The sequence below is a fragment of the Bos taurus genome, chromosome 7, assembly GCF_002263795.3.
Source record: "Bos taurus isolate L1 Dominette 01449 registration number 42190680 breed Hereford chromosome 7, ARS-UCD2.0, whole genome shotgun sequence".
Lineage (NCBI taxonomy): Eukaryota > Metazoa > Chordata > Mammalia > Artiodactyla > Bovidae > Bos > Bos taurus.
Window position 1 is genome coordinate 83350974 of NC_037334.1, and position 20613 is coordinate 83371586.

Genomic DNA, 20613 nt, shown 5'->3' on the forward strand with positions numbered 1-20613 from the left:
GTGAAGAGATTTTCCAGTGGAGGAAGTAGCTTTTTTGGGCTAGCATTCTTCTCTGATTCAGTGGTAGTTGGTGGCATGTTTTTTAAAAAATGGCTGAGTAGACAAGCCACTGGACATGCACACACAGACAAATACTTTTCCCCTCTAAGTTCATTTGTCATTATGTAGATGATAAGCTTGACTACTCTAATAAATATTTGTTCTATAGAAATTATAAACTTCTTTAGGATGGGAAGCAATTCTTCCCTTTTGAATTATGCCTGAACACCTAACGTCTAAAACAGTGTACACAGAAGGTACTCAGGAAATGTTTGTTGAACTGACAAAGAAAACAGAAATCAAATTGAGAGTGGTCTGTTTGTGACAAGTATTTGCACAGCCTTATAGATATTCTTCTTTTTCTTGGTGAGTTATAGCACATATTTGATCTTGTTTGGATCACAGGGTTGAAATGTGATTGTTCATAATTTGTGATAAGAGCCTAAAGTCCCTGACATTCAACTAGTCCTGCAATTCTTTCTACTGATAGAATAAAAATAGTAACTGCTGTTACTGCTATTCCTTGTTTTGATACCTATACTGGAGTTCTCCAAACATTCTTCTCACTAAACTTCTTTTGTTTCCTGTCTTGCTTCCACCTTTGTTCAAAGGAGATACTAATGATGCTATGCTGACTTTTTGCCCCATCCGTTGTGCAAAATTGGGCTTCCCAGGTGATGCTGGTGGTAAAGAACCCACCTGCTAATGCAGGAGACATGAGATGCAGCTTCAATCCCTAGGTCTGGAAGATCCCCTGGAGAAGAGCATGGCAACCCACTCCAGTATACTTGCCTGGAGAATCCCATGGACAGAGGATCCTGGCAGGCTATGGTCCTTAGGGTCACAAAGAGCTGGACATGGCTGAAGCGACTTAGCACACATGCACGCCCGCCTGATGCTTTCATTAAGCTTCTTGACTCTGGGTTTCATTGTCCTCTAATTAAATGAATGGAGCCTGGTACTCACTGAAAATACACAGCAAGTTTTGGCCCTTCCCCGTTCATAGATTCTAAGATCTCTACCGCTTCCTTATGTTCAAAATCCAGGTTCTTCATTTCGTCCTGGTTCATTCAGACAGATGCGCTATATATATATATATATACACATATAAATTAACATTATTTGTCAGGCTGTGCAGAGGAAAAGAAAAGAATTTGAGAAAGTGACTAAGGAGAGGAGGAAGATTGATACCTGTGATTCAATTTAGCTGGACTGCTTTATTTGTGCCTTGATCTTTTCCTGTCTAAAAACGATGGCATTTTTGATACTCTGCTCCAAGCAACCTCCCCAGGGCAAGTGCAGATGTATTGAGCCATTTGGCAGCAGTGTGGACCGACTCAGAGATCCTCTCTTCTCCCTAATGAAGTCATCTCCTCTCGGCAGCCCAGCCTTTCCCATCACTCCATGTTGGAACTTGGCTTTGGCTTGCATAGTTCCGTCATGATGTAGATGGTCTCCTACTTCAGTTCTGGAGAAATCTACCCAACCATGAACAGGACATTTACAGGAAAGAAAAAAAAAAAGAACTCTTTTATTGAAAGAAATATTTTACTGTAACATTTTGATTTGGAGGTTGGGGAGCAAAGGCTTGGTGTCTGATTTCTGGGGAAAATCACATTTTTCATGGCTTTCTAAGGATATTTGTCTGTATTTAATTTCTCTGAGTAATTTATATACTTCAGGCTAAAATGTAATGAGATTGTCACCACCACTTTGCCTTTTGTAGGGTTTCTTTTATTTTTTAAAGAAAGTGACAAAGACTGTATATTACTTCTGCATTTCCTAGAAACCAAAGATTTGAAGTGTTGGATAAAACATTAATCTGTAGAGTTATTTTTGTTTTTAGAAAGCAGTCTTAGAGGGTTGACTTCCTTTTTCTGGGGTCTTAAAGTTCGTTAAAAGTGCATTTTTAATCTTTCACATTCTTTTACCATCCAGAAAGGATATTTGCTTAATTGTGCCTAGAATCTGCCAGATCAGGGATGTGAAATATGAACTGTTTTCTGAATGTGGATGGGACTGGAACCTTCATTCCTAGTGCAGCCACAGATAATAAGATGTCTAAGAACACTCCACCTGATCAATAAAAAAGGAGAAGACTGAAATGTGATCCCAAAGGACCTCAGAAGTAGGTTTAGATAAAGATAATGAAATTCCCTGGAGACCCACCTGACATCTACACCTTTCTTCTCTAAGTCATTGGCTGGCTGCCCCTGACCTCAGCCAAGTTCCTAAAGACAAGATCAAGGCAATGAAGCAAGGCATGTAGCTTCTGGCTTCTGGTTTCTTGCAGACACCAACCCTGGGAATGAAGAGTTTGTTTTATCCATGTCTGGGACCATGGAGTTTACACACAGAATATCCCCAGGACCAGAACATGATTTGAAGGGGGAAGCTCAGAATGCTATTTTAATTACTGTATGATTCAGACAAGTGTATCGGGCAAATATAGTTGTAGTTATGCATGCCTGCTTGCTAAGTCACTTCAGTCATGTCCGACTCTTTGCAATAGCCCATAAGGCTCCTCTGTCCCTGGGATTCTCTAGGCAAGAACACTGGCGTGGGTTGCCATGCCCTCCTCCAGGGCATCTTCCTGACCTAGGGATGGAACCCACTCTCTTATGTCTCCTGCATTAGTAGGGGGGTTCTTTACCACTAGTGCCAGTTTTAGTTATAAAAGCTGCAAATATATATTTTCTCATTCAATAACCTGGGGAGAGAAGGTGAGGGAAAGGAAGAAAAGAGGGAAAGAAGGAAGGGGGAAAGAGGGATAAAGTCCTCAAGGACAGTTATAGTTGCATAGAAATAATAGAGCTGTAGACTGTGCTGAATGTACCAGGTATGCTTTCCTTTTTATTCCTTCTCTATTATAAATAGCCAGAGGGGAAAATCTGCCTTAGAAAAAGAAAGCAGATATTCAAGGGTGTCATTTCATTCTGGTTATTTGACAGCCTGAAGAGTGTTTAATTTTCTAAATAATAATGTTACATGCCAAAGTAAAGAAAAGGCGTGCAGTATAAAGCTTTCCAACGTTGTCCATGTTCTGACTAGTTATGTCTGCCTGAGAAAGTGCCTTTCCCTGTAGAACTGCTCTATCAAGAGTTGTAATGTCTGTGGACATAAAAAGGAACTGTAAATGTTGGAAGGCTGAAGAAACACATTTGGCAAGATAAAGGAAATTATCTCAGGATGTAAGGAGTAGCTGACCCATAATTATAATCATGTTCCATCATGTACAGATGGTATTATTTATAGTGAATGTTAACCAGTAACATTTGCTTGAAAATGGATATTAATCTGTTATTTGCTGCTTGCTGCTGCTCCAGGTCTCCTTTGTAGAAAAGTTTTACTTAACTGAATTATGAAGGGAGAGCAGGATAATGGAGCGATAATAAGCTTTTCAGATTGGCAGATCTACCACTTAGAAAGTGGCCTTGGGTAGGACATTAAACTCTTTGGAACTCAACTAGGTTCACTCAAATTTAAAAATGAGATGAATAATATATATTTTGAAGATGTTTCAGAGAAAGATCTAGCCTAATGCTTGGGATATAAACTTCAATAAAGACTGTTTTATTTCATTTTTCTCCCTTTCTGAGTAAAGTCTTTACGTAGCATAAAGTTGCTATGAGGAGCACTGAAAAGATCACTGGACCAGAAGTCAAGCGTTGTGTGCTGGTAACAGCTCTGCTATTAATCATGTGACTAGAAAAAGTCACTTTCTGGGCCCTAGGTTGCTTATCTGTTAAATGTAAAGATTAAAATCCGTTTCTGTTCTATGACTCCCTTATTCTAAATATATTTTAATGGACTGGAATTTCAACATTGGGAATGGTTGTCTAATAACTGCGTGTGTTCATGTGCTCAGTTGTGTCAGATTCTTTGTGGCCCCATGGACTGTAGCCTGCCAGGCTCCTCTGTGGAATTTTCCAGGCAAGAATACCGGAGTGGGTTGCCATTATCTTCCCGACCCAGGGATAGAACCTGCATCTCTTGCATCTCCTTCACTGGCAGGCAGATTGCTTACCACTAGCACCACCTGGGAACTCCCAACAATAACTGTACTAAGAATAAATAAATCAGTGTGAAAACAAATAAATGTTGATTTCCAAAGCCTATAATTAATAGTTATATCATTCACAGTATTGAACTGATAGATAGATCAATCAATCAATCACATTTTGAGGACTGAAATTCTCCTGACCAATCTTCATTTGTTTATTAATTAAAATCTATGATCCTGCAATTTGCATACAAATTGCAAAAGAAATATTACAAGAGTCTAGGCTGCTACAAGTTTTAAAGTATGAACTTAAGTCAACTTACTCAAAGAAATTCAGTGTGAAAATGGACTTTCTCCTTTAATCATGTGAGATGTTGAGTTTGATACAATTTTAATAGGGACTTCAGTGAGAAGAATTATCTCATTTTCCATATTTGGAATACTTCTATTTTTGTGTAGAAAGAAAAGTGTGCTATCCACTCTGGTATCCTCCGTGTTAAACTGATATGCACCTCGGATTTATTTTGTTCTCATTGTATAAACTCATACTTGACTTCAAAGGAAAGGGAAATACAAAATCTCTGTTTTCTAAGGGGCAGAAATCCTTTGTGTCAACTGGTTGACCCTTGATGTCAGGTCCTCTTGGAAGGCTTTTGTAGCAGGAGGCAGGGGACTTTTCCATGTGTTGATATTGTTTACATAGTCCAGTGGACCTGGCTGAGAATAAAAATCACATAAACTCAGGAAAGATTATGGTCCCATTTCCTGACCACAGGGGAGGTGATTGATACACCCAAGGAACCTCGGCTGCTCAGAGAAATTATTAAATATTCTGCCACGAGGGACACTTGGAAAGACTGAGGGAAAGAAAGAAAGAAGAAAGCGGAACATAGCCTTCTGGAGGTTTGTGGCAGGGGAAGAGGATCTGTTTGAGTCTGACAAGGGATTTGCCTCGGGGAATTTCCTGTCCAGCCCCGTTATTAGCAGGGTCTTTGTAGATTGCTCAATGACCCTGGGCTCCCCATTGGGTAGCTCCAGGGAAAGGCAGTGGGGGGACTCTTATACTTCCCCTCTAGGTCTCAGAAGGGTCCCCTTGTCTCAGTGTCTCTTTCAGGTTGGCAGAAGCCAGGACCCTGACACTTGCCTCAGATGGGACAGGCAGGCTCGGTGGCCGCGTAAACACGCTGTAACCAAGTTCTGGGCTAATTTTTACAGAGTTTCGTTTGCTCCCCAGAAGAACCGACGGTACTCAATGGTCTCCTACGGGCCTGCCCCCACAAGAGCCTGGGGGCTCCTTTCCCCTAAGCCAGCACTGGCAGCGCGGGGGGCGGGGAAGAGGGGGTGGGGAAGGGTGGGAGGGCAGCGGTTTCCTCGCGCACCGCGCGATGTTCCTTAGTGAGCCGCTGAATGGGGAGCGCGGCTGTCCCCAAGCCGATTGGTACTTGCTTGTCAGGAAGAAACGCCGAGAGGTGGGAGTGCCTGGGGAGGGAGGCAGGCGGTCCCTGCCGCAAGCGCGGGGAGCTGCCTTTCCGCCCCTCTGCCTGCCTTCCCAGCCTGGGCTTTGAGGAGTGGCTGAAGCTGCGGAGCGCTTGAGGAGCCTGTGAATGAACCCTCCTCCTCCTCCTCCTCCTCCTCGCCGAGTCTCCTCCTCGGCGCTGACGGTACAGTGATATAATGATGATGGGTGTCACAACCCGCATTTGAACTTGCAGGCGAGCTGCCCCGAGCCTTTCTGAGGAGGAACTCCAGTCGGGAGGGCGCAACAGCCGCGAACCTTCTTAGGTGCTGCGGACAGGCGTGGGGACGCGGATCTGCGGCCAGCCCCGCATCCTCCAGCACCATCCCGCACGCTTCCCCAGGACACCGCGCTTCCTATGTGACCCGCCCCGGCAACGCCGAGCCCAATCGCGCAGCGCTGAGGTGAATTTTCCCCCCAAACTGCAATAAGCCGCCTTTCAAGGTAATCACGTTTCTTTTGTTTCCCCTTAAAAAAAAAAGAAAGAAAGAAAGAAAGAAAAGAACAAGAAAAACTTATAGGAAAAAAAAAAAAATCGAGTTTAGAAAAAAAGTACATTGTGATTGGTAGAAGGCTTTAATTAAGGCAAAAAGAACTATCTTTGAGAAGTTAAGAAAATATAGGCACTGTAAAAAATGCAGGTAACTTTCAAAAGGATGTTTGGAGAGAGGACTACGGAGGGACCCTGGTGCTGAAAAAGATCCAGACAAAAGAAGCCCGGGGTGGGGTGGGGGTAGACCGACTAATGGAATTGGGGGAAGGGAGGGAAGGAAATGCGGAGACCCCCCCTAGAAACGTCGAGGGGTCTGGAGCTGGAGAGGACGGAGGGACCCTGGCACCTTGATCTTTTTGTTGTCGTTAACCTGCTCGAGGCAAAAGTTTGAATGGGGACTCCCGAGACTTGCCCACAAGCAAATCCCCGAAGCCGCCTTGGTGCAGGCCACCTGGTTCCCGGCCCCTGGTGTGTGGTCAATGCCCGCGTTCCTGGAAAGCCGCTCTCGGGCAGCTCCTGACAAGGCGATCCGGGTTCTGAGCGGACGTGACCCCCTCATCCCGCGGGCTGTCTGGGAGGCGGTCCGGTCTGGGGGAGGTGCAGGGTTCCCGGTCCGCGCGTCTCTTTGGCGACTTGAGGGCTGTCACGGCTCTCTCCGGTGCCCCTGGGTTCTTTTGTCCAGCGCGCCGTGCTCCGGAGCCGGCCAGGAGGGAGCAGGGGATGGGGGTGGGGTGTTTGGAGCGCCGCGGACGTCTGCTCGGCGCCAGGGCGGGAAAAGCTTGTTCCGAACCAGTAGAGATGTGCAAGAATTTTAGCTCATTCTGAGAAGCGAGGTAGAGGCTTTTGCTCCCGTCTCAACCAGCAAGCCAGCGCTCAGGGCGCTTTTCAGACAAAGGTGGCGTGGGGACCCGAATCTGGGGCCTCTAGGATCAGCCCTCTTCGCCCGGACTACTGCAGCCCTCCTTTTCCTTCCATTTCCCCACCCCTCTCCCCGCTCGCGGCCCTAGTTGAGCAACTTTACTGGCGAGTCTTGCGGCGGCAGAGAGCGAGTGTCGGCAGCTCCGGGGGACGCCCTGGGCTGGAGCGCCCCACCGCCCTGCGGAGGCGTGGGCGCCGCCGGGCAGTATCCCTGGTGCGTGCGGGCTGGGGGGCATCAGGGTTGTCTAGGCTCACTGTGTCACTGGGCGTGGAGCGATCCCTGTGTCAGGCAGCGGAGAGCGAGGTAGAAAACTAGTGTCATCGCTTAAACTATGTGCTCTGGGATCCAGCTGCGCCCTAAGAAGTCCTGCAAGTTCCCGGGAGATGCTACGGGAGGGAGGAAACATCTACACGGCGCCTGGAGAGCTGTCCCGCCGTGCGCACACCCACAGGCGGAAAGACAATCTGGCTATCTCTGTCCGCTTTCTCATCTTTGTCTCTACCTTTCTGTCTCCATCTTCTCTGTTTCCCTTCCCCTCTCCCAGCCTCCGCTCCGTCCCTTTCGCTCCTGCGTCCCCTCCCCCACCGCTGACAAATGAATGGCTAGTGTGAAATCCCTGCCTCCTCTGTCCGCGGAGGCAGGCAAGAAGGGAGGAGCGAGGGAGGCGGTGCGCTCCTTCGGATCGGCCCCCAGTTGGAGAGCTTCGAGCTTGCAGAACCCAGATGTCTAGGAATAGGGAGTTTTGTGACGGGTGTGGGCGCCCCCTGATGGAGAAATCCAGTACAGGTGGAGAAAAACGAGCTCACCCTCCCCCCTCCCCCCGCCCCAAAACCAAACGAGCCTCTTTCACAGCCCTGCATTAAACGATGGAGGGCCATAGCTTCCCGTTTACTTTTCTACTTCGGAATCTGCGAAGTAAACCTAAGCGTTGGCAGGCCCAGGAAGGAGACGTCTTTGCCAAGGGCTGAAGCGCCTTCTCTTGAGTCCGCTGGGGTGTGCGCGGCGCTCCCGGGTCAAGCCTGCAGTTTGATAGACTAACACACGTGGCCAGGTTTCAGAGGGCTTGGTACTCTATCTTGGGCGTCCCTTTAAGAAAGATCATACAGATCTTTGGGAGATTTTACTAAGGCCCATGACCACTCGAAATCGATGCTAGGGCCCCGCCCAGACTATTGCCTCCATTTAAACTTTCTCAATTTCACAACACTCGTCGAGGACAGAAATTTGGGAGGAGGGCTCCGGGTGGAAAATACAGAGAAGGGAAGGACAGGAGCAGTGGGGAGAAAGGGAAGAAGAAAGGATGGGGCACATACACGCAAATAGCCAGGAGCGGACCGGCTGGGTTCGTTTCAAGGTTTGGACTGAATTTCACGTCTCATTTTAAGCCATTGTTTTAATCCCCAGAGCGGTAACAAATCCTACTGAAGCAGCGTGCTGGGGTTAGCGGGGGTAGGGGGGAGAGGCGGAGGAACTAGGCTTAGAGAGGGGGCGCTGGGGGTTTCTTTCCACTCCCCTGTCCCCGCGTAAAGGAACCGCATGGAGCGCTTCCCGCAGCGCCGGGGTTCACCAGCCGCCGCCACGTGGGCTGGGGCTTCAGCTCCCGGCCCGAGACGGGTGTGACTTCTTGGGCTCGGAGACAGCAGCACTGCTGGACCGGCAGTCCTACAGAGCCGCGGCTGGCTGGGCGCCTCCTGGGTCACCGCCCAGAGGCCGGTGGGGGCGTGGCTTTGGTCCTTCCGCGGGATCGGGGCGGGGCGGGGAGAGCCCGGCGGCCGCGCATCCCTTGTAAAAGGGCTAGTGGAGACTGCTGGAGCGGATCTGACTTCTATCCAGAGGGCGCTAAACACTTTTATTAAATAGGACCCCTTGATTTTTTTTTTTTTTTTTCCCCTCTTGCTTCTTGGGAGTGGGATGGAGTAGATTTTGCCTGGCGACAGGAAAGAAGTAAAGATTTACACCAAGCAAATTTGAGATGAGTTTATGATCTATATATTGACTTTTTAAAGATCGTTTTTAGTCAGTTACAAGATATTCACGTTCCGGATGTCATGAAGAGTTCGTCTAGCACCACAAGCAATTGCCATTGACAGGACTGATAGATTCCATGAGCGCAAACCTTAGGGGCTGTGGGTGTAACCCTGATCCCTTTGCAGCAGGAGCTTTTCGCTCCCGCCCGGCCCATGGTTGGAGCTCAGCTCATATTTATGAAATGACTGAGCGAAAAGACTGCGGAATGTGGCGCAGAGTAGACGCTGCCACTTAGAGCTGCATTTTAGACTCGCCTACTTCTTCGCTTTATCTTGGAAGAACAGAGTTTTAATGATCTAGTGTGTTAGTCACTCAGTTGTGTCCGACCATTTGCGACCCCCGTGGACTGTAGTGCACCAGGCTCCTCTGTCCGTGGAATTCTCCAGGCAAGGATACTGGAGTGGGTAACCATTTCCATCTCCAGGGATTGAACCTGGGTCTCCTGCATTGCAGGCAGATCTAGTCCGTCTTCTGACATCTATCTGATACACTTGCCGTTCAGTTTTGACTCCTTCTAAAAGCTGTGACCTAAATTCTTTTAAACATGCTTGGCAATTTTGCCAAACCTACAGTGAAAATATTCCTTTAAAGACTTAAAATAGGATGTTGTGAGATTAACATAAAAATAGGAAGGCATCAATGGAAGCAACTAGTGTTTGAGATGAAATTTGTTCCAGTTGGGGGAATATGTAACTTGGAATGTGAGAACATACCAAGCAGAAGGTCTCAGACTGAACTTCTGGTTCTGGTGCTATGTTTAAAAAAAAAAAAAAGAAGAAGATTTTATGATTGTGTCCCAGCTAATACGGCAAAGGCTTCCATGGATTCCAAAGTAGTTGAGCAATTACTTCCTCCAGCAGGAAGTCCACGATCCTTAATCTTGTGGGTTCTGGGAAAAGGGATGAGAGTCAAGACAATTGCTAAAGATTTATGTAAGAATTCAAAGTTTTATTTTGTTTTTCTTAGTAAGTAAAATAAATTTAAAGTTAGCCCTAAATTGTATTTCCTACTTTTAAAGTGTAAAAAGAATATTAACTGTAATTCAAATTTAAGGTTTTAAAAGAATCCCCCTGGATTTATATATGTTTACAGACATAGGTTTCGGTTTCTTCTTTTTCTCTGTGCCTACAAACTGGAAGGAAATACCTTTGATATCCTAGGATACCTATATCTGCATGCACCCTTGTAAGTTGTTTGGAAAAGACCTAAAAAGTTCATTTAAGGCTGAATATGATTAATGTTACAGATATACTCATTGTTCTTTCTTTCCTCACATTATTATGGTTAAGTACTTTGTGGTTAATGATTGGTCAGTAATTGAACATCAGAGCACAAAGATCAACCAACACTGTCACCCAGTAGCCATATAACTAAACTTTCCATACCTGGTGGGGTTTAAATATTTTTGTTAACTTTATTCATGGACAAACATCACTAAATACTGTATTTAAAATGGGATATTTCCCTATGACTGAACAGAACTTTTCCAGACACATGGTTCTTTTGAGGAAAACAATGAATGACTGCAGTAGGCTATTATTCCACCACCCACCTAGAGAAACCAGTTAGGAGTCACATACACTCACTATTGGGGGTGACTGGCTCTGGGATGAGAAAACATGTTGACTATTGGATAGATGTGTACTTTACCAGAAAATACAAGGTCTGTACTCTGATTTGGAATCAGAACAAGGAGAAGTAGAGATAAATGTCTTGACCAAGCTCCGCTTGTTAGTGAATGTTTGCCAGTTTCCTCTGGTAGCCTATATGTGGTTAATTACATATATGTGCATAATTACATATTACATATATGTTCTCCAGGTTTTTTTGACAGCTGTGTTCCTATTACTGAATGTGCCAAGAGTAGTTCCATTTCAGTGGTCAGTGCAAAGTATCTTTATGTGATGAGTTTGCTTCCCTGAAACTCTGCTGGCTAGATTGATCATCTTTAAAAGGGTGTAAATTAGGAAACTACATTTAAATTTATCTTTTTTCTGTATCTATATACATCCTACTTCATTCTTCTAAGAATTTTAAGAGGTGGTTACATCTATAAATTTATGATTGCATAGTTTATAATAAACTATGTAAACATATAAAATATGTTATCTTTTTATTATTAAATTACTGAGTTGGTATTTATTACATGTGGTAATAGTAGAATGAGCACTAGGCTTAGAATCAGAAAGCTTGAGTTTCAATTCCTAGTTGAGAAAACCAAGTTAAGACACAACTTTTGGGCATTTGGTGTCAAAATCTATGAAATGGATATACATTTATAAACAACAAAAGGGTAAGTACCTATGAAAGGACTCTCATAAATAACTCCACAAATAAATAGTGTTAAGATATATATCCCTGGGGCTCGTCTTGATCTAATTCTATAATCCTAATATTAACAGCATTACCCAAATCATGTATTTCCTACTAAACCTGTAAAATGAGTTAGAGAGGGACATACTGTTCTCAGAATTGTCTAGTTTCACACTTGTATGTGGAATCTAAAAAAACCAATACAAATGAACTTATTTATAAAACAGAAAGAGGCTCACAGACATAAAAAAACAAATTTAGGTTTACCAAGGTGGAAACAGGGGAAGGGATAAATTAGGAGTTTGGGTTAACAGGACAATATATAAAATAAATGAACAACAAAGACCCACTGTATAGCACAGGCAACTATAAGATATTCAATATCTTGTAATAACCTATCATGGAAAAGAATCTAATAAAAGATTATATATATAACTGTGTATATATGTATATATATAATGTATATATATATAACTGAATCACTTCGCTGGGCAGCTGAAACTGACACAACATTGTAAAGAAAGTATACTTCAATTAAAAAAAAAAGAATTGTCTAGTTTCATTGACTAGAAGACAGAGTCCATAAACAGACTCAAATAAACATGGAAATTCAGTGGAAATGAAAAATTATTCAGTAAATGACTTGGGCACAACTGATTGGCCCACTCAAAATACAAATCAATCTTTACCTCATTTATCCCAGAATAAAATTAAGATGGATCTCATATGAAATGTAGGGAGTGAAAAAATAACCTTTTAAAAAAATAACTAGAGGAAATTATAAAATGTTTAAAATAATAAGCTAGGAGAAAAGAAACCCTTGATAAGGAAAAGGTGTAACCCAAAAGCTATACTAGAAAAGATTGATAAATCTGACTAAATAACAATTAAATTATTTACACAAAACACATAACACATCTAGAAAATGTCAGCAACGTAAGAGAAACAAAGACCTAACAACTATTTTGATATGCCAGGAACTTTTACAAAAGCATATACCACAGCCCATCAAAAAGAAAAATTGGCAAATGTTTTGTGTGTAGACTGCTGGCAGAAAGGGAACAATAAATGTTTTAAAATCATATGAAAAATTGCTTAGTCTCATTCATAATTAAAGACATAATAATTGAAACAGCAGTTTATTCTGTGCCATTTTCATCAATCAGCTGTAAAGATAAAGTTTAATAAAAGTTTGTGTTGGTCAAGTTGCGGGGAAACTGGATCTCTTATATATGTAAATAGGTTCATCCTCTTTAGAAAGTGATTTGGTAATAGCTATAATTTTTTTTAATGCATATACATTTTGACCCAGCAATTCCACTTCTAGGTATTGTCATGTAGATATTGGTAGGAATGTCACTCAAGACAAATGGACAAGAACGCCCTTTTGCAGCATTGTTTCTCATTGCAAAAATCTGGAGACACCTTAAAGGCTCATCACAGGAACTGTATGATAAAAGATGATACGTTCATGTAGGAGAAAATTATGCAGCTGTTAAAAGTAACAGACAAACTGTATTAGCTGATTCAGAACATTCTCAGAGATAAACAGTATTTTAACTAAGAAAGTAATGTGCCAAATAGTGTATAATGTGCACATAATTGGCTTCCCAGGTGGCTCAGTGGGTAAAGAATCCCCCTGCAATGCAAGAGCTGCAGCAAATATGGGTTCGATCCCTGACTTGGGAAAATCCCCTGGAGAAGGCCATGGCAACCCACTCCAGTATTCTTGCCTGGAGAATCCCATGAACAGAGGAGCCTGGCAGGCTACAGTCCACAGGGTTGCAAAGAGTTGGACATGATTGAAGTGACTGAGCACGCATGCATGCATGCACATAATTACATACAAAATGGGCATATTCATTCATTCGACCAATATTACTGGGTGTCCTGGGCATTGTGGATACAAGAATGAACAGAACATCAAAGACTGCCTTCCTGGAGCTTATATTGTGGCAGGCAGAGAAGGGCAGTTCCCAAATACACATATACAGTGGTGAGATGTGCTATGATGAAAATAGAACATGAGAAAGGGAATGGAAAGTGCAGTGTGTTTTACATCAAGGAGGGCACAGGCAGTGAACACAGCAATACTAAGGAGCAGTGACATGAAAAAACTTAGCCAAGTCCAGGTTCAGGAATCCATACCTATGTTTGTGGTAATTTCACATGGTGCTATTTATTCGTGGGAAGCAAATTCATGACACTGTATGCTTAAACCATGATATCTTTCTCTGCATTACAGTGATCCTCCTTTGTGTAAGCACCACATGGCAACATGAGAGACAATGCTCTTTGCATCCACTTTGTGGCTGAGGTATTCTGAACAATTGGTTGTCTAGGGTAACTAATTCGAGAACTGGAAGACAAACCACTGGGTCTGCATCCTTAAGTCACCCTTTGCTCAGTGGAGCTTCCCCAAGATCAAGGGAGAATACTAAATATCTGTTTACTAAAACCTTGGCTCTCTCTTTCGCTGAGGCAGCCTACCCCTGGCATGACCCTTATCCCCTTTGCAGACGTTTCTCATGGATAGGAATCCTGTTGACCTTGTCTCTCATGTCTCCTAGGCAATTAAACAGCCTCAGTCAGCTGTGACTTGATTGTTCAATGACTTTTTCCTCTTCTCATTGACTTCACTGGAATAGAAGACTAAATATAGGCACCGGCTCTCATATCTCCCAGGTCTTTCTATGCAGTCAGACTTGTTATCACTAACAGATAATGCTTACAAGACCCACACAGAAGAGCAGAAGAATGAAAATGGGGGTTGGAGTGGTGCTAAAAACAAAGAACCTTCAGAAAGTGTCTCATTTTGTAAAATCAAAGAAGGCAAATGGTGTGCTTAAACAACCATGACCATGAACACAGACTTATGAAAATTAGAGAAATGGAATGATGTCCATGGCCTGTAAGGAAGAGGCAGTGAAAACATAGTTCTGAGATCAGAAGTTTGGGAATTTGAGTTGCAAACTCTGGTGACTACAGGGAATAGGCATGGAGTAGAAATGGACGAGAGGCCAACTGGGGCATTGATAACCTTGAGCTCACAGAGCCAAGGCCAGGGCCTGCTGCTTGCTTAGTGCTAATGATTGGCCAGCTAGAATATGGACCTCTAATTGTTAGGTCTGATTTTCCAAAAGAAGTCCGAGATCGGGGGCTTAGTGTGAACACTCCAATTTTTAAATGTTGGCAACTTAATTTATGCAAATGTATTTAAAATATGACTGATCTCTCCCTTGCTCTTTTAATGCACCAACTTCCTTCCCTAACCTTGCCTTACTGGCAGTCTTACTTGGGCAAGTGATGAGTATACTTGTTAAATAGATGAAGAACTACTTCCTCCTCTCCCTAAAAAAAAAAAAAGCCACTTTTATAAGGATGGAGTATCCTTATAAAAGAGTTAGACTTTTAAGTATCTGCTTTGGGTGGAAAATTGTGATGCAGAAGACCCATTCTTGGTCAGGATTGCATCTTCTCCACTGGTTTTGTTACAACATGTTGACACTCCAGATATTGCAAACATCAGATATTATTGAGTCATGGCCAATGTTAATTGTATTTCATGTGTTAATTAGCCCACTCACCCATGTTTAAAGAGATTGTTGATGCTTCTCTTCAGAGTGTATTTCTGAATAGAAAATGAGGGGGTGTTGGTCATGCATTTGGTCAGCAAACCTCCCTCAAAGCAACTACTCTGAAGCTGGCACTGTGGAAATATTGTGGGAATTAATAAGTTGAATATGACACTGACTCTGCTTTTCAGAAAGCTACTGTTCTACATAGGAGATAAAACATATTTCTAAGTAATGATTCAAAGGACATAATGATAAATTATAGGACAGTTTACTGTGAGCATGAAGGTGTACAAAGTTATAGTAATAACCCAGGTTATAATTTTCAAATCCAAGAGCTTTAAATATTCTTTTTACTACTAGTGATATGAAACCAGGAACTTCTCACTGGTAGAAAGCTTGAATTAGGAATTTTAATAATAAATACTGAGTACTGAATATACTGTGTATCACCAAGCTATATTTTATATGCATTGTTTTATCAATTCTCATTATACTGTTTAGTAACTTACCCCAAATCTCAGAGTATAAGCAGAAAATTCAGAACTCAAATTCAGGGCTCTTTGACAATGGAGCCCAGACTTTTAACATTAAGCTTATAAATGTTTTCTGAAAAAAAGAAAAACAATTTGAGAAAAAATTTTTCTTGAAGGAGAATAATAAATTATTGTTTGTAAGCACAATTGAAGAAAAGTTTCTTATTTGGATTCAGTACTCATGGAGTACATTGTCTTCATAGTGTTGTATGATACAATCTAAAGCTTCATTTTGGTGGAAGCTTTAGGGTATGTGAAATTGACATCTTATTTTTTTTCCTGAAATATTGATATGGTAATGAGATATAGGTGTACACTTCCTGCTTGCTGTGGTATCTTGTAAAAAAAATCCAGAAAAGTAGAAACCTAATTCCCAGTTTGTGTGTAACAACATTTATTAGCATATCTCAGTGATTATATGGTAAATAATAAGCTTAATTATCAAGGTTAATTTAGGATTATCAGCTATATACTTTTCATTGTGACTTGTCAGATGGTTCATTGATGGAAAATATGAGATATATAATGTGTTAGATAAAAATTGGTCTTCAGGAAATATCTAGAATTTTATAATTTTCTTTTAGAAAGATTCTAACACTTATTTCAAGCTATATAAAGTAAAGCAATTAAATGGAGAAGAATATCAAGGGAAGAGGAATAGCTGATGTAAATTATTAAATTGAATTTGAGCCCAAATTGGACTTGGATTCTTACAAGATTTTAATCTAGGTTTTCTAAATAGTACAGAATTTAGATAATTTCTGAGAAAGTTATAGGGCACCAACTCAAATATGTGTCAGTTAAGATGCCTTTCAGTGACATTGGCTACCAAAAAGCCCTGACTTTATTGGGTTTAAATAATAAAGGAATTTATTATCTAATAAAAGAAAGTTCAAGGGTATGGCTAGCTGTTGGTCTAATGCCTGGGCACTTCAGCCCTGCCTCTCCTGATTGTTTCTCAGCTTCATCCCAGAGGGTATCTTATATACTCATGGGTGCAACATGGACACAACAGTTTCACAAACTAGGACCTGTGTAACTGGCTTGGAAGGAAAGTTATGACCAACTTAATAGCATATGAAAAAGCAGAGACATTACTTTGCCAACAAAGGTCTGTCTAGTTAAGGCTATGGTTTTACCAGTGGTCATGTATGGATGTGAGAGTTGGACTATAAAGAAAGCTGAGCACCAAAGAATTGATGCTTTTGAACTGTGGTGTTGGAGAAGACTCTTGAGAGTCCCCTGGACTGCAAGGAGATCCAACCAGTCCATCCTAAAGGAGATCAGTCCTGGGTGTTCATTTGAAGGACTGATGTTGAAGCTGAAAGTCCAATACTTTGGCCACCTGATGCGAAGAGCTGACTCATTTGAAAAGATCCTGATGCTGGGAAAGATTAAGGGCAGGAGGAGAAGGGGACGACAGAGGATGAGATGGTTGGATGGCATCACTGACTCAGTGGACATGGGTTTGGGTGGACTCTGGGAGTTGGTGATGGACAGGGAGGCCTGGCGTGCTGCAGCTCATGGGGTCGCAAAGAGTTGACCACAACTGAGTGACTGAACTGAACTGACCTGAACTGAATTGGCTTGGAATAAACAGGATCGTCCATTTGGGCTGGGGTTTGACCCAGGTTCCATCAAAGTATGGCCATGTGAAGGAGGGTAGATATTAAAATGGAATCAAAGTTTTGTTAGAAAAGAGAGAACGTTGGCTACTGGGTAGCCAACCAATGATGGCTGTTATAGAGCAGTTCTAAATGTAACTGGGGAGGAAACAGCTGTTGAGATCAAATAGTCTTCTGTGCTTGTTTTGAGCTTAGCTCTTTGATTTCTAGATGGTCCCCAACAATGATGCTTATCCTCCTCATAGTTATAACAGCAGGGAAATGTGAGCTCGAAGGGATCATTCTGAGACCCAGATTTGTTAAATGTCTTCCCCAAATTCACACAATAAATTAATGGCAAAGCCAGGGCAGGGTTTATTGACTCTCAGTACAGGGTGTTTTCTTTCATTCTTTACCCTTCAGACCATTGGAACTACTTTAAAACTCATGGCAAGCATTGGCCTTTTCTGTAATTAACAGCTCCTTATAATACATTTATTTTGTTTGCTCAGCCTCCTAGAAACTAAATTGAGTCTGTGCTTTAAAAAGCCTGCTGAGATCCTTATTCTCTGTCCTGGTACCATGTGCATGAATCAGCAATGGGTTTCCACACACTTCACATTTGGTGCAAATCCCTTTCTTTCCACATGTCTCCCAACTGCTTCCCCATCTTCTCTTGCTCCATCTATGATCAGCTTCCTGTTTCTAAATAGGTTTTGTGGTCGCCCGTCCCTCCTTGTTCCAGTTGCTAGCCGCTCGTTACTTAGGCTGTGGTCTATATTGTTCTTCCAACAGCCTACCCCACTGCGGTTGCCCCACACATCCACATTGTTATATGTCCCCAGTTTGGGTTCTGGAATTATTTTGGTAACGACCACATTGGGTGAGAGTCAAACTAATAATTAAAGTGTTGGGACAACTTCTCGTATTGCAAGTCTCCTCCTGTGTTTACAACCCAAGAGGAGCAGCTTCTTGTACTCTTGTTACATACAAGGTACAAAAAGCATGTGACGTATGGCCTCCCACAAGCCTGAGTGCTTATGATTTCCTTTGTGTTTATCTTCATTTCTAGGACAAGATGCTGATAAATATAAAGAGCATCTTATGGATGTGCTCCACCTTAATAGCAGCCCATGCACTACAGAAAGGTGAGTGTGGTAATCATTTTTTAGGACTAATTGAAATAAAAATTAAAGTATTGGGGCATGGAATGTGATTATGGAATCATTAAAATAAAGGATGAATTTTTTATTTATTCGTTGCTGAAGACTTTTAGCTAAAATATCATTAGGCTGAAAACAGTGGTTTTAAATAAATCAGTTATAACAAAATAATGAACAGGATGCTAAAGAAGAAAGTGGGCTTTCAGTAACTTACCAGATTACTTTCAGACTGCGCAAAAAGGCTCATTTGAGTGGCTGGGCATATTTTAAGGTTCCACTCTTTTTGACACCACTCAAAGGCTTTTCTACATTGAAAAAAAGACTATTGAGCTTTCAGAGGGATACAATTTGAAAGAAATCAATAAGATATAGATAGACAAGATAACTGATAGACAAGTTTTTACCCCTACCTCCATTTCTTTCTTTTTCTCTTTTCTTCTCTCTCTCTCTTTCTCCTTTGTAACTGGATAAGTAAACATGCACTGTTTTCTTAGCTTTAAATTATATGTCCGCCTAATGAGAGTTTTGTGATTCCAAATTTGTAGATTCTTGGTCCATGAAGAAAGAATCTGTGCTGAGTATCAGTGACCTGCTCCCATCAAGGGTCTCTCTAGACTCAGCTTCTGCTTCTTTCTCACACTCACTGCCTGCTACAGAGTCTGAAATAATTTATAATTTCCATTCTTATTCCCTATTTTTTTCCTTACACCTTGTTTCCCTTCCCCTGCCCCAATGCAGTTCCTTCTGCTTAGCAGTGCCTTCTTTTGTCCTCTACAGTTCCACTTCAGTTCATTCTTAAGATTCAGAACTTGTGTCACTCAACCTATTTATTCATCCATCCTTCCTATCCATCCATTTATCTATCCATTGACAGTATTGTTTGAACAGATTCTACGTGCTATGGCTTAGTCTGGGTCTCCAGGGATATATCAGTGGATGAGTCATACATTGTTTTAGATTTCATTAAGCCTAATCTCCTTAGTTACATGAGGTAGGCAATAAACATGTAAACCAACAATCCCAGTACTTCTGAACTGATGAAAATAAAGCAGAGTGACGACCTAGAAAGTGTCTTAGGGTGGGGGCAGGGGAGGTGGTAAGGCGTCTTTGAGAAAGTAATCCTTAACACTGACGTGGGAATGACGAGAAGGAGCCAGCCAGCTAAGATCTGGCCCAAGTTAGGTAGTGTGTTTGAGCAATAGAAAGGTCACTGCAGTTGGAGAGCAGTGATCAAGGGAAAAGTAGGAGATCTAGATAGAGAGATAGGCAGAAATCAGCTCATGTAAATAGAAACACTATCTGACACTCAGAAAAGAGCTTCCTATGTTTATTTTTCTGCTGCACCCCCATGTCTCTATTTCTACTTTGCAAATCTGGGTGGACACCAAGGGGGTGGCATGAATTGGGAGATTGGGACCAATATATACACACTACCATGTATAAAATGGATAACTCATGAGAAGCCTCTGTAAAGCATAGAGAATTCCACTCAATGCTCTGTGATGACCTCAACAGAGAGGAAATCCAAAAGAGAGCAGATATGTGTATAGGAGTAACTGATTCACTTTTCAGCAGAAACTAACACAACATTGTAAAGCAACTATACACAAATTATTATTATTTTTTTTTAAGAAGGAGCTTCCTATGAGCCAGGAACAGTTTTAATACTTAACATTAGCTTATTGAAACATTCACTATCCATAGAGGAAACTGAGATCCAGAGAACCTAAGTGACTTGCTCAAAGTCACAAGACTAGTAAGTAGCAGAACTGGGAGAAGAACCAAGGCTGTCCCAGGAGTGTGTGAGCTTTACCACTGATACACTTCTTATCCATGTAAGCATTGTAAGCTTTAGAAATGGATTTTATTCCCAGGAAGCACTAAAGGCTTTCAGCCAGTGAAAGGTAAGTCGATGAATACTTCCCAGGTTCCATGTTTGCTGTTCTACGTTGGTTTGACTGTAGGAGAGAAAGAGCGGCCCCAGGGAGATGACTTAGGAGGTTATTGTGATCACCCGTGTGTGAGATGGGGCACTTGTATCACGTGGGGGCAGGAGAGCTGGAGGGAAGTGAACTGGATAGGTGGAGATGGAGGATTAGGACCAACGCATGGATGGGATGTGGTGTGGTGAGGGTGAGAGAGGAATCAAGGATGAGCTGACTTCTGAGATGGCTCCCACCTCTCATCCCCCAGATTGTTTCCAGGCAGTTTTAAAGCCCTTTCTCTACGTTCTCATTGTCCCCTGTCCTGTGACAGCTATTATAGTCCATACCACTCATTGAGGATAAGTTATTCTTTGTTTTTTTTCCCAGGCAGACTGTGACTTCAAGAGAGCTGTTTTTTTTTTTTTTCTCTTCTAGTAGAGTTCCTGACACACTGCTCGCACTTAATCAATTTATGCTTGAGTGAATAAGTGAATGAATA

At 42.3% G+C, this 20613-nt stretch overlaps 1 protein-coding gene across 4 annotated transcripts in view; it reads left to right on the plus strand.

Moving 5' to 3' along the window:
• The first annotated feature begins 5767 nt into the window (after positions 1-5767).
• VCAN (versican) overlaps positions 5768-20613 on the plus strand; it is a 120015-nt gene continuing 105169 nt past the window's right edge. For 3 of the 4 annotated variants that reach the window (XM_005209720.5, XM_005209719.5, XM_015472358.3), the window contains exons 1-2: positions 5768-6002; positions 18099-18174. In XM_005209720.5, coding sequence (XP_005209777.2) covers positions 18105-18174 — 70 coding nt within the window. In that variant the 5' untranslated portion in view covers positions 5768-6002; positions 18099-18104. 4 annotated transcript variants of the gene reach the window in all.